Genomic DNA, 24,636 nt, shown 5'->3' with positions numbered 1-24,636 from the left:
CTACATTATACACTACACTACACTATATACTACACTATATACTACACTATAGACTAGTGCTGTACTAGTATACTACATTATACACTACACTACATACTACACTATACACTACACTACATACACACTTTACACTACACTATACACTACAATCTTGATTTGAAACTTTCGTGACTGCAGGAATCCATACTCTTTGGTTCTTTCAGTAAAGTCACGTAGGAAGTAGAAAAATAAAATAAATCAAATCACGTCGCACCACACACACACACGTCCTAGCACCACACACACACACGTCCCAGCACCACACACACACACGTGCTAGCACCACACACACACACGTCCTACCACCACACACACACGTCCTAGCACCACACACACACGTCCCAGCACCACACACACACGTCCTAGCACCACACACACACACACGTGCTAGCACCACCCACACACACGTCCTAGCACCACACACACACACGTCCTAGCACCACACACACACACGTCCTAGCACCACACACACACACGTGCTAGCACCACACACACACACACGTCCTAGCACCACACACACACGTCCTAGCACCACACACACGTGCTAGCACCACACACACACGTCCTACCACCACACACACACACGTCCTACCACCACACACACACGTCCTAGCACCACACATACACACCTCCTAGCACCACACACACACACGTCCTAGCACCACACACACACACACGTACTAGCACCACACACACACACGTCCTAGCACCACACACACACGTCCTAGCACCACACACACACACGTGCTAGCACCACAGACACACACACGTGCTAGCACCACACACACACACACGTGCTAGCACCACACACACACACACGTGCTAGCACCACACACACACACACGTGCTAGCACCACACACACACACGTGCTAGCACCACACACACGTACTAGCACCACACACACACGTGCTAGCACCACACACACACACACGTGCTAGCACCACACACACACACGTGCTAGCACCACACACACACGTCCCCACACACACACGTCCTAGTATCACACACACACACTTCCTCGCATCACACACACACGTCCTAGCACCACACACACACACGTCCTAGCACCACACACACATCCTACCACCACACACACACACGTCCTAGCACCACACACGCACATCCTACCACCACACACACACGTGCTAGCACCACACATACACACGTGCTAGCACCACACACACACACGTGCTAGCACCACACACACACACGTGCTAGCACCACACACACACACGTGCTAGCACCACACACACACGTCCTACCACCACACACACACACGTCCTAGCACCACACACACACGTCCCCACACACACACGTGCTAGCACCACACACACACACACGTGCTAGCACCACACACACACGTCCTACCACCACACACACACGTCCTAGCACCACACGCACACGTCCTAGCACCACACACACACGTCCCCACACACACACGTGCTAGCACCACACACACACACACGTGCTAGCACCACACACACACACGTGCTAGCACCACACACACACGTCCTAGCACCACACACACACACACTTCCCCGCATCACACACACACACGTGCTAGCACCACACACACACGTCCTAGCACCACACACACACATACGTGCTAGCACCACACACACACGTGCTAGCACCACACACACACACGTCCTACCACCACACACACACACACGTCCTAGCACCACACACACACACGTCCTAGCACCACACACACACGTCCTACCACCACACACACACACGTCCTCCTCACTGCATCGGTTCTCCAACCCAACACAACCATCCCCGTGGAATGTCGTAACGACGATGATGTTGGCGCAAGTCCACACAAAGTCATCAAACTTAAGACGCATTTATCGACAAATTCACTTCGCAACAAACACGAGTCACGTAACCAAATCGCGTTTTCGTAAAAAAAAACTATCCATAAATATATATTTTACGCTGTTGTTTAAGAGTACCGCGCTTCAACGAGTGTTGTACAAAAGTGCGCTCGTATAATAATGAGAAACATTGCCAAACGCGATATCTCTCACTCGGATTGCACCAAAGATAGCGTAAGTGCCATCAGGATCCAGACCTGCAGTGTTTTCTTTCCCCTTATGACGCCCCCCCCCTAACCCACCCAAACCCCCACTCATCGTTAGCAAAAAGCTGCAAGGGATAATGCGATTTAAAAAAAAATATACACGTTTAAAAATACATAAATGCGTGTCGTGAATCTTGATTTGAAGTTTTCGTCACTGCAGGAATCCATACTCTTTGGTTTCTGCGGTAAAGTCACGTGGGTAGAAAAATAATAGATGACGCCGTTTCGATCGGAACACGGGCAAATCGTCATCAGGTGGGACCTACGTGACTTTACCGAAAGATTTAAAGCTTTCGGGACTGCTAGGATCCATACTCTTTGGTTATATTGGGTAAAGTCACGTAGGTGAAAATGTTTTATTTTTATTTTCACCTACGTGACTTTACCCAATAGAACCAAAGAGTATTTACCGAAAGAACCAAAGATTCACGTGAATCTCTTTAGATTCCAAAGAGGTTTGCCCTTCACGCGACGCCGTTCGTGACGCGTCTCTGGACCCTGAGAGGTGACCGCGTTGTCTGCTAATGATCTGGTGACACTGCCGCTGCTGCTGCTGCTGCATGTGCAGTGGGTACACAAGCACAAACAACAACAACAACCTAAACATGGGGGTGCATTCAAATGAGTGCCGCTGTGGTGTGCGATGTACAACCCGACGTGGAAAATCTGCGGAGAGGAAGATCTGAATTCTCGCCGACGTTGGCGCGTTCCACTTCATTCAGCCTTTGCGTCAGCAGAAACGGATTGTTCTTTTTGTGTGTGTGTGTGTCTGAATGGCTATGGTTTTAAAAGTACATTTGTGTATTCTTAGCTCTTTCGGTAAAGTCACGTTGAAGGGAAACAATAAAATAATAAAATATATATAAAAACAATAAAAATTCTCACGACGTTTCCCATCAACGTGACTTTACCGGAAAGAGCCAAGAATATGAATTACTGCAGTCAGGAAAGCTTTAAAATCAACATTTATACATTTGTGTATTCATTACTGCCGAACTGTCCAGATCCTTTCTCATCATCATCTTCTTCATCTTTTCGAGTCGAGGAAGAGTCTCGGAACGCCCTGAACCCCCCAGGACTCGGCACCAGTGGGCTCCACCTGCAGGCGCCACGACCCAGCCAGCACCAGCAGCACCAGCAGCACCAGCAGCACCAGCAGCACCAGCAGCACTCTCTTCTCAACCTCACACTCCCATGGGCACCATCAGGAACTCTGTATGGTGGGGCCACACGGAGGAATCGTTCCGTGATGTCTGAACACGCTGACACGCAAGCCGTACATCACCTGATGCGTAGGCTTTTGAGGTTGGCATCATCTCAGCGAGGCAACAACCCACGGCACCCCGGGTCTGTCCCCGCGAACCCGCCAGCGGGCCGTTCACAAATTCACGTGACAGCCTCAAAGTGCACCTAGCCTGGCGCAGACGCCGCGGCGATTAGCGCGGTTGGCTACGGTACGGCGCGAGGGAAGCTCAGCATGCATCGTGACGAATTGCTGCTGGTGTCTCCTCAGTCGACACACGGCCTCCCAGGTATGTCATAGCGGTACACCACCAGCTGCTCTTGCATTCACGTCGAGACCCACCGACTCGCATAGATCCCCATAGCTAGCAGCGTACCACCTTGAGCTAGGCGCGAGGTGTTTACAAAGATCTCCCCGTATAGCCTTAACAGACTCTTGGGGCAAGTGCTTTGAACGAGCACCCCACAAACAAACACGCCCGCGTACGTACGTGCGGGTGAAGCTGCCGCTCAGACTTCTGTCTCGTCTGTGTCCACGTGGGCAGTCTCGCGCGTGTCCACGTGGGCAGTCTCGCGCGTGTCCACGTGGGCAGTCTCGCGCGTGTCCACGTGGGCGACTTCGTCGGTGGAAAATGGGTTTGGCAGCATCCTCTTGGCAGCCGTAGCTTCACAGAGACGCTGTCATCGCAGAACCGTCAGTCACGTGTCATCGACCACCGCCGTTGACGATTCGCCACGCGCGATCCCTCAAGGGCAAAGCACGGGGACATTTGTGCACCCGCTGTGCTGCCAGTGGTCAGATTGAGTGCAGAAAAATGCAATAAACGGGCCTAATGGTGACATTTCGGATTGACGCGGGTTTTTATTTACTTATTTAAGATGTAAATGCGACATCACAGGAAGTGCCGCTCTAACTAACTGTATTCACAAATCAGCACTTAACTGCAAATCACAATAGCATTAAAAATGCACCATCGTAAATCGCAACGTACACCTCAGCATAATTGAGGAAAGCCTCATTTATACCAATCAACAAACAGTCGCCTCGCTGCACCAATCCACCCTGCCAATCAGCAAGCGGCAATCGACTCTCATTACTAAACGGGTCACGTGCGCGGCTGCCCTTGTGACGTCACGGCACCTACTCGAGAACCCAGATGGCGAGGCGTCGTTCACGCGAAGAGAGACGGTGATGCTGCTGATGATGCTGGTCGTAATCGCCACCGAAACGTCGGGACAAAGTTGCCAACGTTTTGCGAGCTCTCAGATATTTCGCCGGTTCGCCGATGCAACCCGAATCAAATCGTGCGAATTTGCCCATGACGTGACAAACCTGATTGGCTGCCTTTGGATGGTGGACGGGTTTATTATTCCCTACACAGTGATCTCACCCGAAACAAACGCCAATTGTGAATCGGTCCCCAAGACGGTGGTGGAAAGTCCACACATGACGGGGTCAAGCTTATCCAGAGGACAACCGCTGGTGACTTCCGCGCAAAGTGGTGCTAAGTTTATCGACCCCAGAAGGATGATGGGCTGAGTCAACCCCCCCCCTCCCCTCCCCCCGCCCTCTTCCGACTGTGCCATGCAGCACCAATCTGTGGCTACTTGACATCAACAACAACAACCGCCATTCGCCACTAAGTGGCGGTGATGTCACTACGACGCTTGTGCCAGGCTAGGTGCACCTTGAGGCCACGTGGAGTGTCGAACGCTCGCCGGCAGGAGGTCACGGGGCACACCCAGCTGCACGGGTCGACTGACATGGACCAGTCAACGCAGCCTTGCCTGCCGGAGGAGCTCACCGATGGGACTTTGTCCACATCTTTCAAGGATTTGTGAGATCCTCACACAATCCAGCCTGGTTAAACCCAGGATGGATCGTAGGCAGGCCAGTCTAAATGTTTCTAATCGGCGAAGATGTTCCATTAGGGGGGTCCACGTTTCGCAAGCGTAGAGAAGGGAGGGAATGACAGTGGCCGAGAAGACCTGAAGCTTTGTGCGGAGCGACAGACTAGGTAGCTTCCACACAGCGTTACGCAACCGATGAAAAGATATTGCCGCTCGACTGATTCGGAGTGAGACCTCTGTTGTTAAACTGGAGCCGGTCATAAGCACACTGCCCAGGTATGGGAAACTCTCCACTCTCTCCACAACTGCCCCATCACCAATTGGGAGTTGTGGGGGTGGAGTGTCCGATGGAACAAAATACCCAGGCAGGTGCTTAGTTTTGGTGGGGCTGATGGTAAGGCCCCACCTCTTGGTGGCAAGCTCCAGGTTCAGCAGCAGCGCCTCCAACTCCTCCTCTGAGTGAAGAGCAATTACCAGATCATCGGCATACATAACGTGGTTGGCCAATAGGGAGCCATCCCTTGACCGCACCCGGGCATCGATCATCCTCCCATTATATCTGTACCAGATAGAAATTCCTCCGGTAGAGCTATTGACGATATCTATCACAACAACACCACCACCACCATTCTCATTGAATTCCGGGTGTCCTAATCGGAAGGGAAAAAAAAATGTTCCTTGTTGTAAGGGCTACGGGGAAGAAAGCCGACGTTTTAAATGAACAATGAGACCTGTTGGGTATCTGAAAGCATTCCATTATATATCATCAAGGCATATCACAGGTCTGTCACTTACAATGGTGAGCGAGCGAGCGAGCGTGCCTATGTGTGCTCATTCAACAAGAATGGCGACAGAGCGAGCAAGCGCCCGTGCTTGAATGCAGCATTCCATGCCGTGAAGTCACGTGGGAGACACAAGCAGCACAAAGATAAAGGTCCCCCGTTTGGCCTTTAGCCAGGCTGCTGGGCCAAGTGCCGTCGTACGAACGCCTGCACGGCACACGCCCGGCAACAAATGTCCTCCCCCCAATGCTGACGTTTTGCACCCCGCAAAGCAGGTACGTGCTCATTTAAGTCTGAGTCGACCTAGGGGAGGCCCAGTGAGCGGTTGGCTCAAACCTCGCGTCGCTGGTAGCCGCGAGTGACGTTGGGACGTGTTTGTTCAGCCCCCTTGTACAACGGCTTGCCATTGACGGCACAAATTGTCATTTATATTATAACTAGCCTTACTACCCGGCTTCGCCCGGGGACTTGGATTCACCACGCCCGGCCGCCTTTGTCTCCCCAGTAGCGATGTTCACACAGCAGAGCAGTTACTCGTTTGAGGCTGAGTCGACCTAGGGGAGGCCCGGTTAAAATAATCGTCACCGGTGATGGCCATGAGCGGGAATCGAACTTGGGTCGCCGGGTTCGTAGCGCGGTGTAGCGCTAACCGCTACGCTACAATGCGTTACGCTTCCACGTGCGAGGGTCACGTGACAGACGTGACGTCACAGCTTCACTTGCCGTGTAAAATAAATATGCATTATTGAGCTCCCACCCCCCTAAAAAAAAAGTGTATTTGTATAATGTTTGCATGGTGTACAGTCTGGAAAGTTCCCACATGGCAAAGTTCAAGTTTGTTGCATGTCGGGAAGTACGCTAAACATTTTGAACAGACACACACATTCACAACTTTGACTTTTTTATATATATATGGAGATGACTATTGTTACCATCATCCCTCCCTCCCTCCCTGCGGGGTAGATAAAATCGCTACCGCTTTGCGGTGAGCGAACGTGCCAATTGATTTTAGTTTTCGCATCGATCCGGTCGCGGCGACGTCCGCTTGTGACCCCAGCTGACTTGTCGCGTTTCGATCGTGAAATTCCGCTCAGCGCTGCAGCATTCCGATTAAAGCGCGGAACGTCGGGCCGACGTTTGGCGCAACGGTTCCCACTTCTGCGATGGCCAGGTTGCTCGTGAAGAAGCACAAGTTAAAACCTCAAGTGGGCTTTAGCTGGTAAGATAAAAAAGCACAAGTGAGCTTTATTTGTATTTATTTCTAGGTGATCCGTTCACCTCTCCTCCAATTTCCGTTCGCGTCGTGTTTTTGTACTGTTTGGTGTCGTAACATTCTTAGCCACCCCCGAATGGACATCTGTGAAAGAAAGAGCTTTACAGCTCACCGGATTCCTCCTGCTGATTCTGATTCCGACACCGAAACGTTTGTCCGTTTCTGGTGGTGGAGACCTCGGAGCTCTCCGATGAGCACGGCTGGCGACGTACGGTGTGAACGAAGTTCAACGCTCGTGCGTCCGTAGCGCACGGCCTTCGCCATCGAGTGCTTGCTGCAGACTCCTCTAAAGCTGTGGCTCTTAACCTGGGTGGGGGTGCGGGATGCCCGTTCTGAGAACCAAAGGGCTGCAGTCAAGGCTAAGGACCAACTGCTCCAAGGGAAATCATTCACAGCCACATTAAGCCCACACCGATCCGACCCGAAAAAAACACCGAGTAACGATTTGTAACGACGACAACAACAACCAAGACATCAACAACAACGACAACAACAACGACAACAACAACAACGGGTGAGAGCTGGGTGCGCGGCGCCTCACCGCCCGCAGCGAGCCCGAGTGCTTGAAGACGAGCGCGTAGACGGCGTAGGCCAGGACGCAGGCGGGGGCGAGGAACGCCAGCGGGACACCCAGGACGTCGGCCCACGCAGGGAAGCCCGGCTCCATGTGGTGGAGGAGCCGCAACGTGACGAGCGTGTCCCCCAGCACGAACTGCGCACGGTGGCGAGACCGACGAGGTAGCGGGTGAGGGAACGCACGACGCAGGGCCGCCAGCGCTACGCGTCACCTGACCGTCCCATCTACTCACTCACTCACCCTCTCACTTACCCACTCGCCGACCCATCCTCCCTCCCTCCCTCCCACTCGCCCGCCCACTCATCCACCTACACACTCACCCATCCGCCCACCCACTCATCCGCCTACCCACCCGAGCACCCACTCGGCCACCCACCCTCCCACTCACCCTCTCACCCACCCACTCAATCACTCACCCACGAATCCTCCCGCCCACTCATCCACCTACACACTCACCCATCCGCCCACCCACTCATCCGCCTACCCACCCGAGCACCCACTCGGCCACCCACCCTCCCACTCACCCTCTCACCCACCCACTCAATCACTCACCCACGAATCCTCCCACCCACTCATCCACCTATACACTCACCCATCCGCCCACCCACTCATCCGCCTACCCACCCGAGCACCCACTCGGCCACCCACCCTCCCACTCACCCTCTCACCCACCCACTCAATCACTCACCCACAAATCCTCCCACCCACTCATCCACCTATACACTCACCCATCCACCCACCCACTCATCCGCCTACCCACCCAAGCACCCACTCGGTCACCCACCCTCCCACTCACCCTCTCACCCACCCACTCAATCACTCACCCACGAATCCTCCCACCCACTCATCCACCTATACACTCACCCATCCACCCAACCACTCATCCGCCTACCCACCCAAGCACCCACTCGGCAACCCACCCTCCCACTCACCCTCTCACCCACCCACTCAATCACTCACCCACCAATCCTCCCACCCACTCATCCACCTATACACTCACCCATCCACCCACCCACTCATCCGCCTACCCACCCAAGCACCCACTCGGCCACCCACCCTCCCACTCACCCTCTCACCCACCCACTCAATCACTCACCCACCAATCCTCCCACCCACTAATACACCTACACACTCGCTCAGCCACTCGCCCACTCATCCGCCTACCCACCCGAGCACCCACTCGGCCACCCACCCTCCCACTCACCCTCTCACCCACCCACTCAATCACTCACCCACCAATCCTCCCACCCACTAATACACCTACACACTTGCTCAGCCGCTCGCTCACTCACGTATGGTTGCACACTTCACTGACCATGTGGTCTGGACGTACCAGAATAAGCAGCGGGGTCACAGACAAGAGGCAGATTTTGAAAAACCACGGCACGTCCCTGTTCAGCATCGCACGCACATCTCGACAGAACGACGAGTACCCTGCACACGCGCACACACAAACCCAGTGTCACTCCACTGCTGGATAAGGGGCTCCCCACGCCCTGTGGGTCGTGGGGGGGGGGTATGGATGTGTGGGAGTATGTGAGTGAGTTTGGATAAGGCAGTAGAGTAACAATGTTGTTTAAATCTGTTCCGTTTGCTTGGGCTACAGCGTTGCTCCCTCGCACACGTGCGTTCTCCGGGTGCTCAGCTTTCCTCCCGCGTGGAAACGCCCATACATTGGCTGATAACACGTTCATATATAGAGGATTACAGAGCTTGGGGTAAGGGCGGTGGTGGTGTTGGTGGTGGTGGTGAATTCAGCGCGATCTGGCTGCCGCCGCTGCCTTCCCGCTCGTCTGTGGGTCTCTACGTGTGCGGCGACGGCGCTTTACAAGCTGGCCTCATCATCGTTATCGTTTAGCAGGAGTACCGTAGATGAGCAGCAGGCCCACCCACAGCACGGCCGCCTGGAACGGCACGGACACGAGCAGCGTGTAGTAGTCCAGGAAGACGATCCACTGCAGTCCGCCCTGCGAGATTCCAGACAACCGCGCGTCACCATCCCCGTCGCGAACACGCAACCAGCAGGTGGGCTTCACGTCGAGCTGGGATATCAGACGATCTCAGGAATGGATTACCCTGGGTTCAACGTAGAGCGGGATAAAGTGGACTAGCTAAGGAACGGACGTCTCGACCGACTCTCGGCTCCAATATCGGAAACCGATCGAAAACATCTCAGACCGCAGAAGTCTCGACCTCTGCTCCCACACGCGTGCCACCGCACAGGAAGGCGACGGGCGAGGCTCGATGGCACCACCGGCATCATCAAAAGGGGCGCCCGGCGTGACTTCGCTGCTGGTTTACCGCCTTCGGGAGGCGGCCATCGTTTAAACAACGGGCACCGGGCCCTCGAGCGCGACAAAAGCAGTCGATTGCAAGTTTAAGTGGATTCATCGACAGGGTTACGGGGGCTCCTCCTCGACGCCCACGGGACGGGAGTTCCACGACGTTCGTGCGGCGATCCATCAACCCCCCCCCCCGCCGCCTCCAGAGCGCTGGATTACAAGCGGCCGCGTGGAGCGGCGGCGGTAGCAGCGTAGCGACAAACACCGCCGCCCCGACAGCCGCTTCGTTGTGGGGCTTTCATACACGCACATACACGCACACACACACACACGCACACACAACAACAACAACAACAACAACCGCCATTCGCCACTAAGTGGCGGTGACGTCACCACGACGCTTGTGCCAGGCTATGTGCACCCTGAGGCCACGTGAAGTGTCAAACGCCCGCTGGCAGGAGGTCACGGGGCAGACCCAGGTGCCACGGGTCGACTGACTGAGATGACTGGCTGATGCACCACCTGTGCCCCCTACTGTGCCAACCTGCTGTGCTTTAGCCACCCGGCGCTCCGCTCGCGGTTGTGAGCGTCGCTCCTCCGCCCTCCGTTGTTGTTGGAGGGCGACTGCCTCCAACTGCCCAGTAGCATCCTTCACGAGCCTCCTCCACAGAGGCCGATCTTGACACCGCTGGTACCAGTCATCGGCAAGTCCACTCAGCTCCACGTCCTCCTGTACCACATCACTCCATCTCTTCTCTAGCCCGTGCCGCGCCCGCTTAGCCCCCTCAATCCGGCCAAACAAAAGCTGTTTCGGCATGCGGTGGCTGGGCATGCGGGCTACATGACCCAGCCATCGCAGCCTTGCCTGCCGGAGGAGCTCACCGATGGGACCCTGCCCAGATCTTTCAAGGATTTGTGAGCTCCTCACACAATCCAGTCTGGTTAAACCCAGGATGGATCGTAGGCAGGCCAGCCTAAATGTTTCTAACCGGCGAAGATGTTCCATTAGGGGGGTCCATGTTTCGCAAGCGTAGAGAAGGGAGGGAATGACCGTGGCCGAGAAGACCTGAAGCTTAGTGCGGAGCGACAGACCAGGTAGCTTCCACACAGCGTTACGCAACCGATGAAAAGATATTGCCGCTCGACTGATTCGGAGTGAGACCTCTGCTGTTAAACTGGAGCCAGTCATAAGCACACTGCCCAGGTATGGGAAACTCTCCACTCTCTCCACAACCGCCCCATCACCGATTGGGAGTTGTGTGGGTGGAGTGTCCGATGGTACAAAATACCCAGGCAGGTGCTTAGTTTTGGTGGGGCTGATGGTAAGGCCCCACCTCTTAGTGGCACGCTCCAGTCTCAGCAGCAGCTTCTCCAACTCCTCCTCTGACTGAGCAGCTATTACCAAATCATCAGCATACATAACGTGGTTGAGCAATAGGGAGCCATCCCTTGACCGCACCCGGGCATCGATTAGCCTCCCATTATATCTGTACCATATGGAGATTCCCCCGGTACAGCTATTGAAGGCTTCACGAACTACGTGGTCAAAATAGATGTTAAATAATGTGGGAGCCAGAGGACATCCCTGTCGCACCCCAAGGTGTACAGGGAATGGCTCTGACTCCCGGCCACGTAGTTTTACCCGGGCCCGCTCACCATCATGAAGGTCCTTAATGATCGTGAGCAGAGGGTCAGGTACTCCAAAAGCACGAAGAACGACCCAGAGCCCAGGCCTACTGATGGTATCATAGGCCTTGACCAGGTCAATAAAGCAGAGATGTAGGTCTTGTTGGAATTCCCTACACCTCTGCTGTAGCAGACGGACAGAAAATATGGCATCTGTGCAGGACCGCCCTTTCCTGAAACCGCATTGGGGCTCCGCAAGCCTCTCCTCAGCGTGCCTGGCAAGGCGATGCTGAATAATCCTTGCCAGGACCTTTCCCGGCACACTGAGGAGTGAGATGCCCCTGTAGTTGTTACAGTCTGTGCGGTCCCCCTTCTTAAAAAGGGGGACCACCAGGGCATCCTTCCAATCCTGCGGAACCCGTCCAGTGGTCCAGACTGTTGTTATGATGTCATATAGGGCAGTCTGTGCACAAACGCCACCCTCCCTCAGCATTTCGCTTGGGAGATCATCTCTGCCCGCTGCCTTTCCTGGTCTCAGACTCCGGATCGCCTTCAATACTTCCTCAGCAGATGGCACCTCAGCCAGCCACTCACAGGGGGTGACTTCATCCAATATTTGAGGCACCGCAGCCTCAGCAGGGTCATCCTCACTTTGTGCCACGATGTTTTCCTGGCTGAGGGATTTTCCCTCCCCCAGGACCTCACAGAAATGCTCAGCAAATCTGCGAACCTGTTCCTGGGGGTTGGAAATTGGATCACCGTTTTTTCCCCTAATGATGGTAATAGGTGTGGCGCTGCAGGTTACTTTTTTGATGGAGCTAAATAGAGATTTGTGATCACGGGCCACTGAGGCAGACTCCATCTCCTCAGCAACCCGCGACCACCACCCATCCTTGCAGCGCCTCACGGCTCTCCGAACCTCAGAGCGAAGGCTGCGGTAAGCCTCCTCATTCTCTGACGTGGGATTCTGACGCACACACACACACATACACGCACACACATAAACACACGCACATACACGCACGCACACGCACACACACGCACATAAACACACGCACACACACGCACATACACGCACACACACGCACATACACGCACACACACGCACATACACACACACACGCACGCACACACACATAAACACACGCACACACACGCACATACACGCACACACACGCACATACACGCACACACACGCACACACACATACACACACACACGCACACATACACACACGCACGCACACATACACACGCACGCACACGCACGCACACACGCACATACACGCACGCACACGCACATACACGCACACACATAAACACACGCACATACACGCACACGCACGCACATACACGCACACACATAAACACACGCACATACACGCACACGCACGCACATACACGCACACACATAAACACACGCACATACACGCACATACACACACGCACATACACGCACGCACATACACGCACACACATACACACATGCACATAAGCGCACACACACGCACATGCACGCACATACACGCACACACACGCACATACACATACACGCACACGCACGCACATACACACACGCACACACGCGGCCGGGGGGGTGGGGGGGGAGAAGTCGCCTCTTTCGCCCACGAGCTTCATTGCTAACGAACTATCAACTATTTGTATTTGACCAGGTAAGGCCCCACTGAGCTACGTAGCCCTTTTTACAGAAGCGACCCCCTGGCTCTCGCAAATGACAGCTCGAAAAACAAAGCGGCTCATCGTCACTCGGCGTGGAAATGTAGAGCAGTCGCCAACGACTCCGATGCGCGTTGGCGTTCATTCAAAACGCGGGGGCGTCAGGGTCGGGATCGATCCCGCGACCTCCCGTGTCACCAGCCGAGGATGTTAACATCCCCCCGCCACCGTGGCGCCCAATCGCCGCGGGAGTAACGGGACACGGCGTGGCGCGGCGCGGCATCGCCCAGGCGCGCGACCTCCCGGCCCCGCGCGGTGCCCACCCGGGTGACGAGGAGGAGGCTCAGGAGGAAGCCGGCGAACGTCAAGAGGGCGACCACCAGCACCGTGCGGAGCCGGGCCAGGCCCTGGTACTTGTCAAAGATGGCCGTCGCCAGCGTGAGCCCGAGGCAGAACTGCGGGGCGAGAAACGGCCGCGTTAGAGGGGCAACGCAACGCACGTTATGTGTACCCTGCGCGTACACATAACGTGTGTACACATAACGTGTGTGTACACATAACGTGCGCGAGCACGTAACGTTGTGTGTACACATGTAACGCCGTGTGTACACGTAACGCCGTGTGTACATGTAACGTGTGTGTACACGTAACGTTGTGTGTACACACTTAACGCCGTGTGTACACGTAACGTTGTGTGTACACACTTAACGCCGTGTGTACACGTAACGCCGTGTGTACACGTAACGTGTGTGTACACGTAACGTTGTGTGTACACACTTAACGCCGTGTGTACACGTAACGCCGTGTGTACATGTAACGTGTGTGTACACATAACGTGCGCGAGCACGTAACGTTGTGTGTACACACGTAACACCGTGTGTACATGTAACGTGTGTGTACACGTAACGTGTGTGTACACACACACGTAACGTGTGTGTACACGTAACGTATGTGTACACGTAACGTGTACGTACACATTACGTGTACACACGTTACGTGTACACGTAACGTGTGTACACGTATCCCTGAACGCCGTGTGTGTGCCCAAACGAAAAAAAAACCCCGAAGTGATTTCCTGATCAACTGAGGTGTCGCTTATTTCCTGTTCATTTATACCCGCGAGCCGGCAGTGGTACTTCCACGTTCCTATGGCGGAGACGAGTCCACCCATTAGACCAACTGCTCGGAGAGCTTTACATCTCATCTCAACAAAATCGGAAAGGGCACCCTCAGTGGGAGCTGTCCTGCAAGCCGGCATTCGTCCGCCATTCGGGGGGGCGGGGGGCGAAGATTTCCACCGCCGAGGAGTATAATCCCAACTGAGTCGTGTGCGGCGCCATGTTTAGATTTTTGGCAAAAGTTGGCCCCTTGACGCGGGCACCCCAAACGGCGTGGTCTTTGCGAGCGCCGTCGCGGGGATCTCGAATGCGCGCCGCGAAGCGCATCTCTAACGGCTGATGCGCCCGCCGCATTAACCAGGGCAGCCTGCCAGGTTTCGAGCCGCGAGCCATCCTCTGCGGCGACGGGCGGCGGCCGACTCTTCTGAAGAACGATGCTGCTGATGGATTTTTTGCGTGCGAACGCAAGCCGTCCGGCGCTTGCGGCTGACGCTTCGGCTGACGCTGCGGTGGGATGCTGTGGTGGGATGCTGTGGTGGGACGCTTGCGGCTGACACTTGCGGCTGACGCTGTGGCTGACGCTGTGGCTGACGCTGTGGTGGGACGCTGTGGTGGGACGCTGCGGTGGGACGCTGTGGTGGGACGCTGCGGCGGGACGCTGTGGCGGGCGCAGGCCCCACCTGTGTGGAGATGCCCTGCAGGAAGAGCGCCAGGTAGAAGAGGGCGGCCCAAACCTGCGACGCCGGCATGAGTGCCGTGGCCGCGGGGAATGTGACGAAGAGGATCTCCGAACCGCTGCTGCGCGCCAGCTCCGACACCTCCAGGGACCAGCGCGACGCCAGCAAGCCCAGCCCCGCCGACAGCACCATGCCCGGCGCGAGGCTGCTTACCATGTTGGCCAGCAGCACCAGGATCGAGTCCCTGCGGCGCGGGAAAATCGACGGTGAATCGCAGACGACGTCGGACGTTCAGACCCCCCCCCCCCCTCTGGTTCGGCACGTCGGCGGTGTGACGAGCGGCTCTCATCATCAACGCGGAGCCTAACCTAAACTAAACTGTTTATTTAATAAAACTTAAATCTTTGTTGTTATTTTAGCAGGTAAGGCCCACTGAGCTATTTTTCTCTATTTCAGAAGTGACCTGGCGATGACAAATGATAGCTCAACGAAGTGGTTTAATTTTATTATTATTTCTTATTTCTACGTGACTTTACCGGAAAAAAACAAAGAGTAATTCCTGCAGTCACGAAAGCGTCAAATGCAGTTTGGTTTATCATCACCACGTGGAAATATTATAGCGGCAGCCAAATACTCTAAACGCGTGATGTTCATTCTAAATGTGGAGGGAGAAAAATGTACACATCCACGCAAACTACAAATATACAGCAGGCATCGTCAGGGTCTGCATCGAACCCACGACCTCCTGTATACCAGGCGAGGTAGTCAACATCTCCTAGCCACTGTGATGATGATGATGACAGAGAAAGACGCAAACTCCAAATATACAGCAGCAGGCATCGTCAGGGTTGGGATCGATCCCACGACCTCCCGTATACCAGGCGAGGTAGTTAACATCTCATAGCCACCGTGATGATGATGAGAGAGAGAGAGACGCAGACTCAATTTATACAGCAGGCATCGTCAGGGTCTGGATGGAACCCACGACCTCCTGTATACCAGGCGAGGTAGTTAACATCTCCTAGCCACCTCATGGACGACTAAGCCAACGACCCGTCCGGCTGCGTTTGATCTTCGGCACCGTTAACCGGCCGAGGCCTCCGATGTGCCACAACCCGCCACTACGCCCAGCCTTGGCTGGGTGGGATGAGCACGCGCGTGGGGAGCGAGGAGGTAGGGCGCGCGCGGGGCAGGCCACACCTGTAGAAGTTGGTGTTGTAGTGATTGAAGGAGCCCATGGTGATGTGCACGCCCCAGGAGATGCCCACGGAGTGTAGGGCCTCTCGCCCTGCCACCGTCCACAGCTGACACAGCACGGGAGACCGCAATCGATTACAACGCCATCGTCGTCGTCAAATCCACTGCTGGATGAAGACCTCGCCCCGAGCCGCCGTCTCGCGACGCGACGATCCGTTGAGCTCGTCACATGGGCTGAACTTTTCGCTCCGTCTCCCAGGCGGACGTCCTCTCAGACGCGTTCCGTTCCCCGGCTGCCGCTCCGTCATCAGTCTCGATCGCCGTCCCTTCTGGCCATGGCGTGTCCGGCCCAAGCCCCCTGACCCTTCTCAACAGTGAGTGTGACGTGATCAACCTGCGTGCGTTCTGCAACCCACGTGTTCCTCTCTCTGTCAGAGTGAGTGAGTGACTTGACACAGCGGGCAGCAGAGGTGGTGCAAGTCATCTCAGTCGGTCAATCTGTAACACCTGGGTCTTGTCTCGTGACCTCGTGCCAGCGAACCTTCCGCACTTAAAATGACCTCAGAACGTACCTAGCGTGGCACAAATGCTGCGGTGATGTTATCGCCACTTAGTAGCTGTTGTTGTTGTGTGTGTGTATGGAAAATGGTGGCACGGTGGTTAGCGCCCTGCACTACGAACCTGGCGGCAAAAGTTCCATTTCCGCTCGTGACCAACACCAGTGATGATTATCTGAACTGGTCCTGGGCCTCCCAGAGGTTGACCCGGCATCAAATGATTACCCGGTGCGGCGCGTAAACATCGCGGTGGGGCACGGTGCTGGCCACCCACCGCCTCGTGTGCCGTGATCACGCGCGCGTGAGCACGCGCGCGTGATCACGTGCATGCGCCTGAGCCTCACGTCGTAGTACGCGAAGACGCTGACGTCGGGCGCGAGGAACTCCTCGATGCCGAGCAGAGCGCCATCCTGCAGGCCCATGCCCAGAATGAGAGCCAGGAAGAGGAGGTGGGGCACCGTGGACGTCACGTACTTCACCTGCGACCGTCGGGGGAGGGAGGGGGGGCAGGGGGGGGGGGCAGCACCATCACTCCGGTTGGGAGCTCACCTCGACCGCGATTTAAACTCGCGACTTTTCGATCGCCGAGCTTTAGCAGCGAGCTGGCGTCGGGTGCTGACGAATCGACAGGAGCTCATGTGCGTGCGTGAAATGTCGACTTCAAGTGCTTTACATCTTTTTGTTTTTAGCGACTTGCCTACTTTTTGCTCATCCTGCTCTGTTTGTATTGTTTGTTGATGTAACCCGCTGACAGCACCCCCCACCCACCCACCCACCCCGTCCCACGCCCCGACCGGACGTCCGTGAAAAGCAAGCTTCTTCGCTCCATCGGATTCCTCCTCCCGCCTCCTCCAGTCTCAATAAAGATTCTGATTCCCAAGCGTCTGAACGCGCGCGGAGCGACCTCTGACCTTGCCCAGGACGTGGATGCCTCCGGCGATGGCGGCGAAGGTGCAGAGCCACACGAGGAGGAGGCAGCCGGCGAGCTTCGCGTTGGTGCCGCCGGGCGTCGCGAAGCCGTAGGACGCGTTCCACACGGTGTCGCTGCGCGGCGAGGCCGGGCGAAACAAAGACAAAGGTCCCCCGTGTAGCCTTTGACGGGACTGCCGGGGCAAGTGCCGTTGGCGAGTGCCGCGTATTAAGGCCGGCACGTCGCACGAGGGGGTGGGTGGGTGGTCAGCACGACGGCCCCGATCGCGTTCGTCTCTCCCCAGCGCCGGTGTTCACACACCGCACGAGGTGCACATTTAGGGCTGAGTCGACGTAGCGGAGGCCCGTGACCGGATCAGATAATCGTCGCCAATGTTGGCCGTGAACGGCAATACGAAGTCGGGCGGCCGGGTTGGTAGCGCAGCGCGCTAACCATTGTGCCACCGCTCCCCCACACAAAAAAGCGATTTCTCTCACGGCTCTGCCAGCGCTCAGACTCGGTTCAATTTTTTCCTCCCGCAAATGTTATCGCATTGCATGGCAATTTAAAAAAATAAATATATATTTTTCCTCGGAGAGTTAAAACGTTCACACGTACAGCGCATTGCGGTCTTTAAATAATAATAATTATTATTCTACCAAAATCATGAAGAAATAAATTATTACGGACGGTGACTGGGCCCAGTGTTAGCCACTTGCCCCAGAGGTTGACGGTACGAATCCAGCGGCCGTCCTGATTAATACCGGCGGTCGCGTAATAACCGTGGTGAAGCTTTGTGCTCCGCTTCACTTAGAAGATCCCGTGACAGCGCTCGCAAAGAGCGGAGGGCGCATCGTGAGCCACAGGTGTCACGGTCCAGATTTGCGCAAACGACTCAATTGGGATCTCCCAAAGCCTCACTCGGTGAGGCTTTCCTGCACTAGACAAGCATCGTGGACGAATGAACAAATACGCTGCTATACTCTTCGGTTCTCTCGGTAAAGTCACGTAGGTTAAAATTATAATAGATGGCGACGTTTCGATCGCAACACAAGCAATCGTCATCAGGTGTGACAACCACAGCAAGGACAAAACTGCAGTCTTGTCCTTGCTGTGGTCATCAGGTGGGACAACGGTTGCGATCGAAACGTGACCTATTCGTTTACTTTTCTACCCTACGTGGCTTTACCGAAAGAATCAAACGGTGTGGAATCCTGCAGTTGCGAGAGCTCCAAACCAAGCTGAAGTACGTTACTGTAACAATGACAGCAAGCCGGGGTCACAACGAGGGCGGTGGTCACCTCCAGTAGCGGTGGCCGAGCGACTGCCCCGTCAGCAGCTGCACGACGGGGGGGTCGCCGAGGGAGCCCCCCACGGCGCTGGAGTTGCCGGGGGGGCAGCGGCCCCCGTCCTGGCACGGGGCCCACGGCTGAGTCCCCTCGAACGACGCGAACAGAAAGTGGGCGCAGGTGGCGAGCAGCGCGCTGTGGTAGAGGCTCAGCAGGGAGGTGACCACCAGCGACGCCAGCCCAGCGCCTGCGGGCGCCGAAGGGTGCCAACTCGTCCGCGTTATTGTTGTTGTTGTTTCGTTGTTGTTGTTGTTGTTTGTTGTTGTGTGTGTGTGTGTGGGGAGCGGTGGTGTAGCGGTTAGCGCTACGCCGCACTACGAACCCGGCCAACACCCAGTGACAATTATCTGAACCGGTACTGGGCCTCCCCTGGGTCGACTCGGCCTCAAATGAGTACCGAGTGCGGCGTGTAAACATATCGCCATGAGGGGAGACAAAGGCGGTCGGGCGTGGTGCTGGCCACCCAGCCCCTCGTGTGCCGTGTCGGCCTTCATAGGTGCTCTCTAACAGCACTTGTCCCAACATTCTGTTAAGGCTACACGGAGGCTCTTTGTCTTTTTGTTTTCTGCATGTTGAACTTCTTTCGCACGGTACGGAGCTAGGCGTGCTAATTGAAGGTGACGGGGGGGGGGGGAGTGAATGAGTGGTTGACTAGGTGGGTGATTGGGTGAGTGGGTGAGAGTGAGTCGGTGGGTGCGTAAGTCAGCGAGGGGCCGAGTGGGTGAAGCGATTAACCAGTTGAGTGACTCGGTGAGTAAGTGATCCGGTCGGTAGGCGAATGGCTGAGCGGATGAGTGGGCGAATGGGTGAGCGGGCGAGTGCGAGGGTGAGCGGGCGAGTGCGAGGGTGAGCGGGCGAGTGCGAGGGTGAGCGGGCGAGTGCGAGGGTGAGCGGGCGAGTGCGAGGGTGAGCGGGCGAGTGCGAGGGTGAGCGGGCGAGTGCGAGGGTGAGCGGGCGAGTGCGAGGGTGAGCGGGCGAGTGCGAGGGTGAGCGGGCGAGTGCGAGGGTGAGCGGGCGAGTGCGTGGGTGCCACCTCGCAGGATGGGGGTACGGCTCCAGGAAGAGAGGCACCCGCCGGACGTGGCCTGGCCCAGCGACACCTCCAGGAAGACGAGCGGCAGCGCCAGCAGCATGAACATGAGCGCGTACACCAGCAGGAAGCAAACTGCACCAGCGAGAGGGCGGCCGTCAGGTGACCGCCACCACCACTCCAACGCCGCCGTCAACAACCGCGGCAACCGCGACGACGGTGATGATGATGGCGATGATGATGATGATGGCGATGTGATTGAGAGAGCCGCCTTCCGATAGGCCAGGGCATCTTGGAGTGCTTCACATCGCCACATCTCGTCATCTCAACACTTTTTAAAGGGCAACTCTAGTGGCAACTGTTCCTGTGGGTCTCTGTGTAAGTCTATGGGTCTGTGTGTGAGTCTATGGGTCTGTGTGTGAGTCTATGGGTCTGTGTGTGAGTCTATGGGTCTCTATGTGTGAGTCTATGGGTCTGTCTGTGAGTCTATGGGTCTTTATGTGAGTCTGTGGGTCCCTGTGTGAGTCTATGTGTCTTTATGTAAGTCTATGGGTCTCTGTGTGAGTCTATGGGTCTTTATGTGAGTCTATGTGTCTCTATGTGAGTCTGTGGGACTCTGTATAAGTCTATGGGTCTCTGTGTGAGTCTATGGGTCTCTGTGTGAGTCTATGGGTCTCTGTGTGAGTCTATGGGTCTCTGTGTGAGTCTGTGGGTCTCTGTGTGAGTCTATGTGTCTTTATGTGAGTCTCTGTGTGAGTCTGTGGGTGTTAATGTGAGTCTGTAGGTCTCTGTGTGAGTCTATGTGTCTTTATGTGAGTCTGTGGGTCTCCGTGTGAGTCTATGTGTCTTTATGTGAGTCTGTAGGTGTATGTGTGAGTCTATGTGTCTTTATGTGAATCTGTGGGCCTCTGTGTGAGTCTGTCTTTATGTGAGTCTGTGGGTCTCTGTGTGAGTCTATGTGTCTTTATGTGAGTCTGTGGGTCTCTGTGTGAGTCTTTGTGTCTTTATGTGAGTCTATGGGTCTCTGTGTGAGTCTATGTGTCTTTATGTGAGTCTATGGGTCTGTGTGTGTGTGGGTTTCTGTGTGAGTCTATGTGTCTTTATGTGAGTCTGTGGGTTTCTGTGTGAGTCTGTGTCTCTGTGCGAGTCTGTGGGTGTATGTGTGAGTCTATGGGTTTCTGTGTGAGTCTGTGGGTCTCTGTGCGAGTCTGTGGGTCTCTGTGTGAGTCTATGGGTCTCTGTGTGAGTCTATGGGTCTCTGTGTGAGTCTGTGGGTCTCTGTGTGAGTCTATGGGTCTCTGTGTGAGTCTATGGGTCTCTGTGTGAGTCTATGGGTCTCTGTGTGAGTCTATGTGTCTTTATGTGAGTCTGTGGGTCTCTGTGTGAGTCTATGTGTCTTTATGTGAGTCTATGTGTCTCTATGTGAGTCTGTGGGACTCTGTATAAGTCTATGGGTCTCTGTGTGAGTCTATGGGTCTCTGTGTGAGTCAATGGGTCTCTGTGTGAGTCTATGGGTCTCTGTGTGAGTCTGTGGGTCTCTGTGTGAGTCTATGTGTCTTTATGTGAGTCTCTGTGTGAGTCTGTGGGTGTTTATGTGAGTCTGTAGGTCTCTGTGTGAGTCTATGTGTCTTTATGTGAGTCTGTGGGTCTCCGTGTGAGTCTATGTGTCTTTATGTGAGTCTGTAGGTGTATGTGTGAGTCTATGTGTCTTTATGTGAATCTGTGGGCCTCTGTGTGAGTCTGTGTCTTTATGTGAGTCTGTGGGTCTCTGTGTGAGTCTATGTGTCTTTATGTGAGTCTGTGGGTCTCTGTGTGAGTCTTTGTGTCTTTATGTGAGTCTATGGGTCTCTGTGTGAGTCTATGTGTCTTTATGTGAGTCTATGGGTCTCTGTGTGTGTGGGTTTCTGTGTGAGTCTATGTGTCTTTATGTGAGTCTGTGGGTTTCTGTGTGAGTCTGTGTCTCTGTGCGAGTCTGTGGGTGTATGTGTGAGTCTATGGGTTTCTGTGTGAGTCTGTGGGTCTCTGTGCGAGTCTGTGGGTCTCTGTGTGAGTCTATGGGTCTCTGTGTGAGTCTATGGGTCTCTGTGTGAGTCTGTGGGTCTCTGTGTGAGTCTATGGGTCTCTGTGTGAGTCTATGGGTCTCTGTGTGAGTCTATGGGTCTCTGTGTGAGTCTATGGGTCTCTGTGTGAGTCTATGTGTCTTTATGTGAGTCTGTGGGTCTCTGTGTGAGTCTATGTGTCTTTATGTGAGTCTATGTGTCTCCATGTGAGTCTGTGGGACTCTGTATAAGTCTATGGGTCACTGTGTGAGTCAATGGGTCTCTGTGTGAGTCTATGGGTGTCTGTGTGAGTCTATGGGTCTCTGTGTGAGTCTGTGGGTCTCTGTGTGAGTCTATGTGTCTTTATGTGAGTCTCTGTGTGAGTCTGTGGGTGTTTATGTGAGTCTGTGGGTCTCTGTGTGAGTCTATGTGTCTTTATGTGAGTCTGTGGGTCTCCGTGTGAGTCTGTGTCTTTATGTGAGTCTGTGGGTGTATGTGTGAGTCTGTGTCTTTATGTGAATCTGTGGGCCTCTGTGTGAGTCTGTGTCTTTATGTGAGTCTGTGGGTCTCTGTGTGAGTCTATGTGTCGTTATGTGAGTCTGTGGGTCTCTGTGTGAGTCTATGTGTCTTTATGTGAGTCTATGGGTCTCTGTGTGAGTCTATGTGTCTTTATGTGAGTCCATGGGTCTCTGTGTGTGTGGGTTTCTGTGTGAGTCTATGTGTGTTTATGTGAGTCTGTGGGTTTCTGTGTGAGTCTGTGTCTCTGTGCGAGTCTGTGGGTGTATGTGTGAGTCTATGGGTTTCTGTGTGAGTCTGTGGGTCACTGTGCGAGTCTGTGGGTCTCTGTGTGAGTCTATGGGTCTCTGTGTGAGTCTATGGGTCTCTGCGTGAGTCTGTGGGTCTCTGTGTGAGTCTGTGGGTCTCTGTGTGAGTCTCTGGGTCTCTGTGTGAGTCTATGGGTCTCTGTGTGAGTCTATGTGTCTTTATGTGAGTCTGTGGGTCTCTGTGTGAGTCTATGTGTCTTTATGTGAGTCTGTGAGTCTCTGTGTGAGTCTGTGGGTGTTTATGTGAGTCTGTGGGTCTCTGTGTGAGTCTATGTGTCTTTATGTGAGTCTGTAGGTGTATGTGTGAGTCTATGTGTCTTTATGTGAATCTGTGGGCCTCTGTGTGAGTCTGTGTCTATATGTGAGTCTGTGGGTCTCTGTGTGAGTCTATGTGTCTTTATGTGAGTCTGTGGGTCTCTGTGTGAGTCTATATGTCTTTATGTGAGTCTATGGGTCTCTGTGTGAGTCTATGTGTCTTTATGTGAGTCTATGGGTCTCTGTGTGTGTGGGTTTCTGTGTGAGTCTATGTGTCTTTATGTGAGTCTGTGGGTTTCTGTGTGAGTCTGTGTCTCTGTGCGAGTCTGTGGGTGTATGTGTGAGTCTATGAGTTTCTGTGTGAGTCTGTGGGTCTCTGTGTGAGTCTGTGGGTTTCTGTGTGAGTCTGTGTCTCTGTGCGAGTCTGTGGGTGTATGTGTGAGTCTATGGGTTTCTGTGTGAGTCTGTGGGTCTCTGTGCGAGTCTGTGGGTCTCTGTGTGAGTCTATGGGTCTCTGTGTGAGTCTATGGTTCTCTGTGTGAGTCTGTGGGTCTCTGTGTGAGTCTATGGGTCTCTGTGTGAGTCTATAGGTTTCTGTGTGAGTCTATGGGTCTCTGTGTGCGTCTGTGGGTCTCTGTGTGAGTCGATGGGTCTCTGTGTGAGTCTGTGGGTCTCTGTGTGAGTTTGTGGGTCTCTGTGCGAGTCTGTGGGTCTCTGTGCGAGTCTGTGGGTGTATGTGTGAGTCTATGGGTTTCTGTGTGAGTCTGTGGGTCTCTGTGCGAGTCTGTGGGTCTCTGTGTGAGTCTGTGGGTCTCTGTGTGAGTCTATGGGTCTCTGTGTGAGTCGATGGGTCTCTGTGTGAGTCTGTGGGTCTCTGTGTGAGTCTGTGGGTCTCTGTGTGAGTTTGTGGGTCTCTGTGTGAGTTTGTGGATCTCTGTGCGAGTCTGTGGGTCTCTGTGCGAGTCTGTGGGTGTATGTGTGAGTCTGTGGGTCTCTGTGCGAGTCTGTGGGTCTTTGTGTGAGTCTATGGGTCTCTGTGTGAGTCTATGGGTCTCTGTACGAGTGTTTGGGCTTCTGTGCCAGTCTGTATGGTTTCTGATCATTGGCACACAAGCAAAGAATCAATCAGCTCACAACCAGCACCAATGGACAGTTAAAGATCCTAGACATTAATTTATTATGGCTGCTGTGGCAATTGCAAAAATAATGGTCATCTCTCTGCAAGACGGCATAGGAATGTGGAAG

At 54.5% G+C, this 24,636-nt stretch overlaps 1 protein-coding gene across 2 annotated transcripts in view; it reads right to left on the bottom strand.

The window, feature by feature from the left end:
- Positions 1-1,873: 1,873 nt before the first annotated feature.
- The window catches only part of LOC116942001 (sodium- and chloride-dependent glycine transporter 1-like), a 35,882-nt gene continuing 13,119 nt past the window's right edge, over positions 1,874-24,636 (bottom strand). For both annotated transcript variants that reach the window (XM_032953489.2, XM_076074978.1), the window contains 12 exons: positions 20,277-20,408; positions 19,196-19,430; positions 17,896-18,028; positions 17,329-17,463; positions 16,431-16,534; positions 15,234-15,474; positions 13,759-13,890; positions 9,719-9,818; positions 9,185-9,285; positions 7,816-7,986; positions 3,860-4,046; positions 1,874-3,339 (listed from right to left, as the gene is read on the bottom strand). In XM_032953489.2, coding sequence (XP_032809380.1) covers positions 3,879-4,046; positions 7,816-7,986; positions 9,185-9,285; positions 9,719-9,818; positions 13,759-13,890; positions 15,234-15,474; positions 16,431-16,534; positions 17,329-17,463; positions 17,896-18,028; positions 19,196-19,430; positions 20,277-20,408 — 1,652 coding nt within the window. In that variant the 3' untranslated portion in view covers positions 1,874-3,339; positions 3,860-3,878. The remainder of the gene's footprint in view (positions 3,340-3,859; positions 4,047-7,815; positions 7,987-9,184; positions 9,286-9,718; positions 9,819-13,758; positions 13,891-15,233; positions 15,475-16,430; positions 16,535-17,328; positions 17,464-17,895; positions 18,029-19,195; positions 19,431-20,276; positions 20,409-24,636) is intronic.

Source organism: Petromyzon marinus, chromosome 1 (assembly GCF_048934315.1).
Source record: "Petromyzon marinus isolate PM22_M1 ecotype Great Lakes invasive population chromosome 1, UKy_Petmar_22M1.pri1.0, whole genome shotgun sequence".
NCBI lineage: Eukaryota > Metazoa > Chordata > Hyperoartia > Petromyzontiformes > Petromyzontidae > Petromyzon > Petromyzon marinus.
This window is presented reverse-complemented; position numbering and strand designations above follow the sequence as displayed.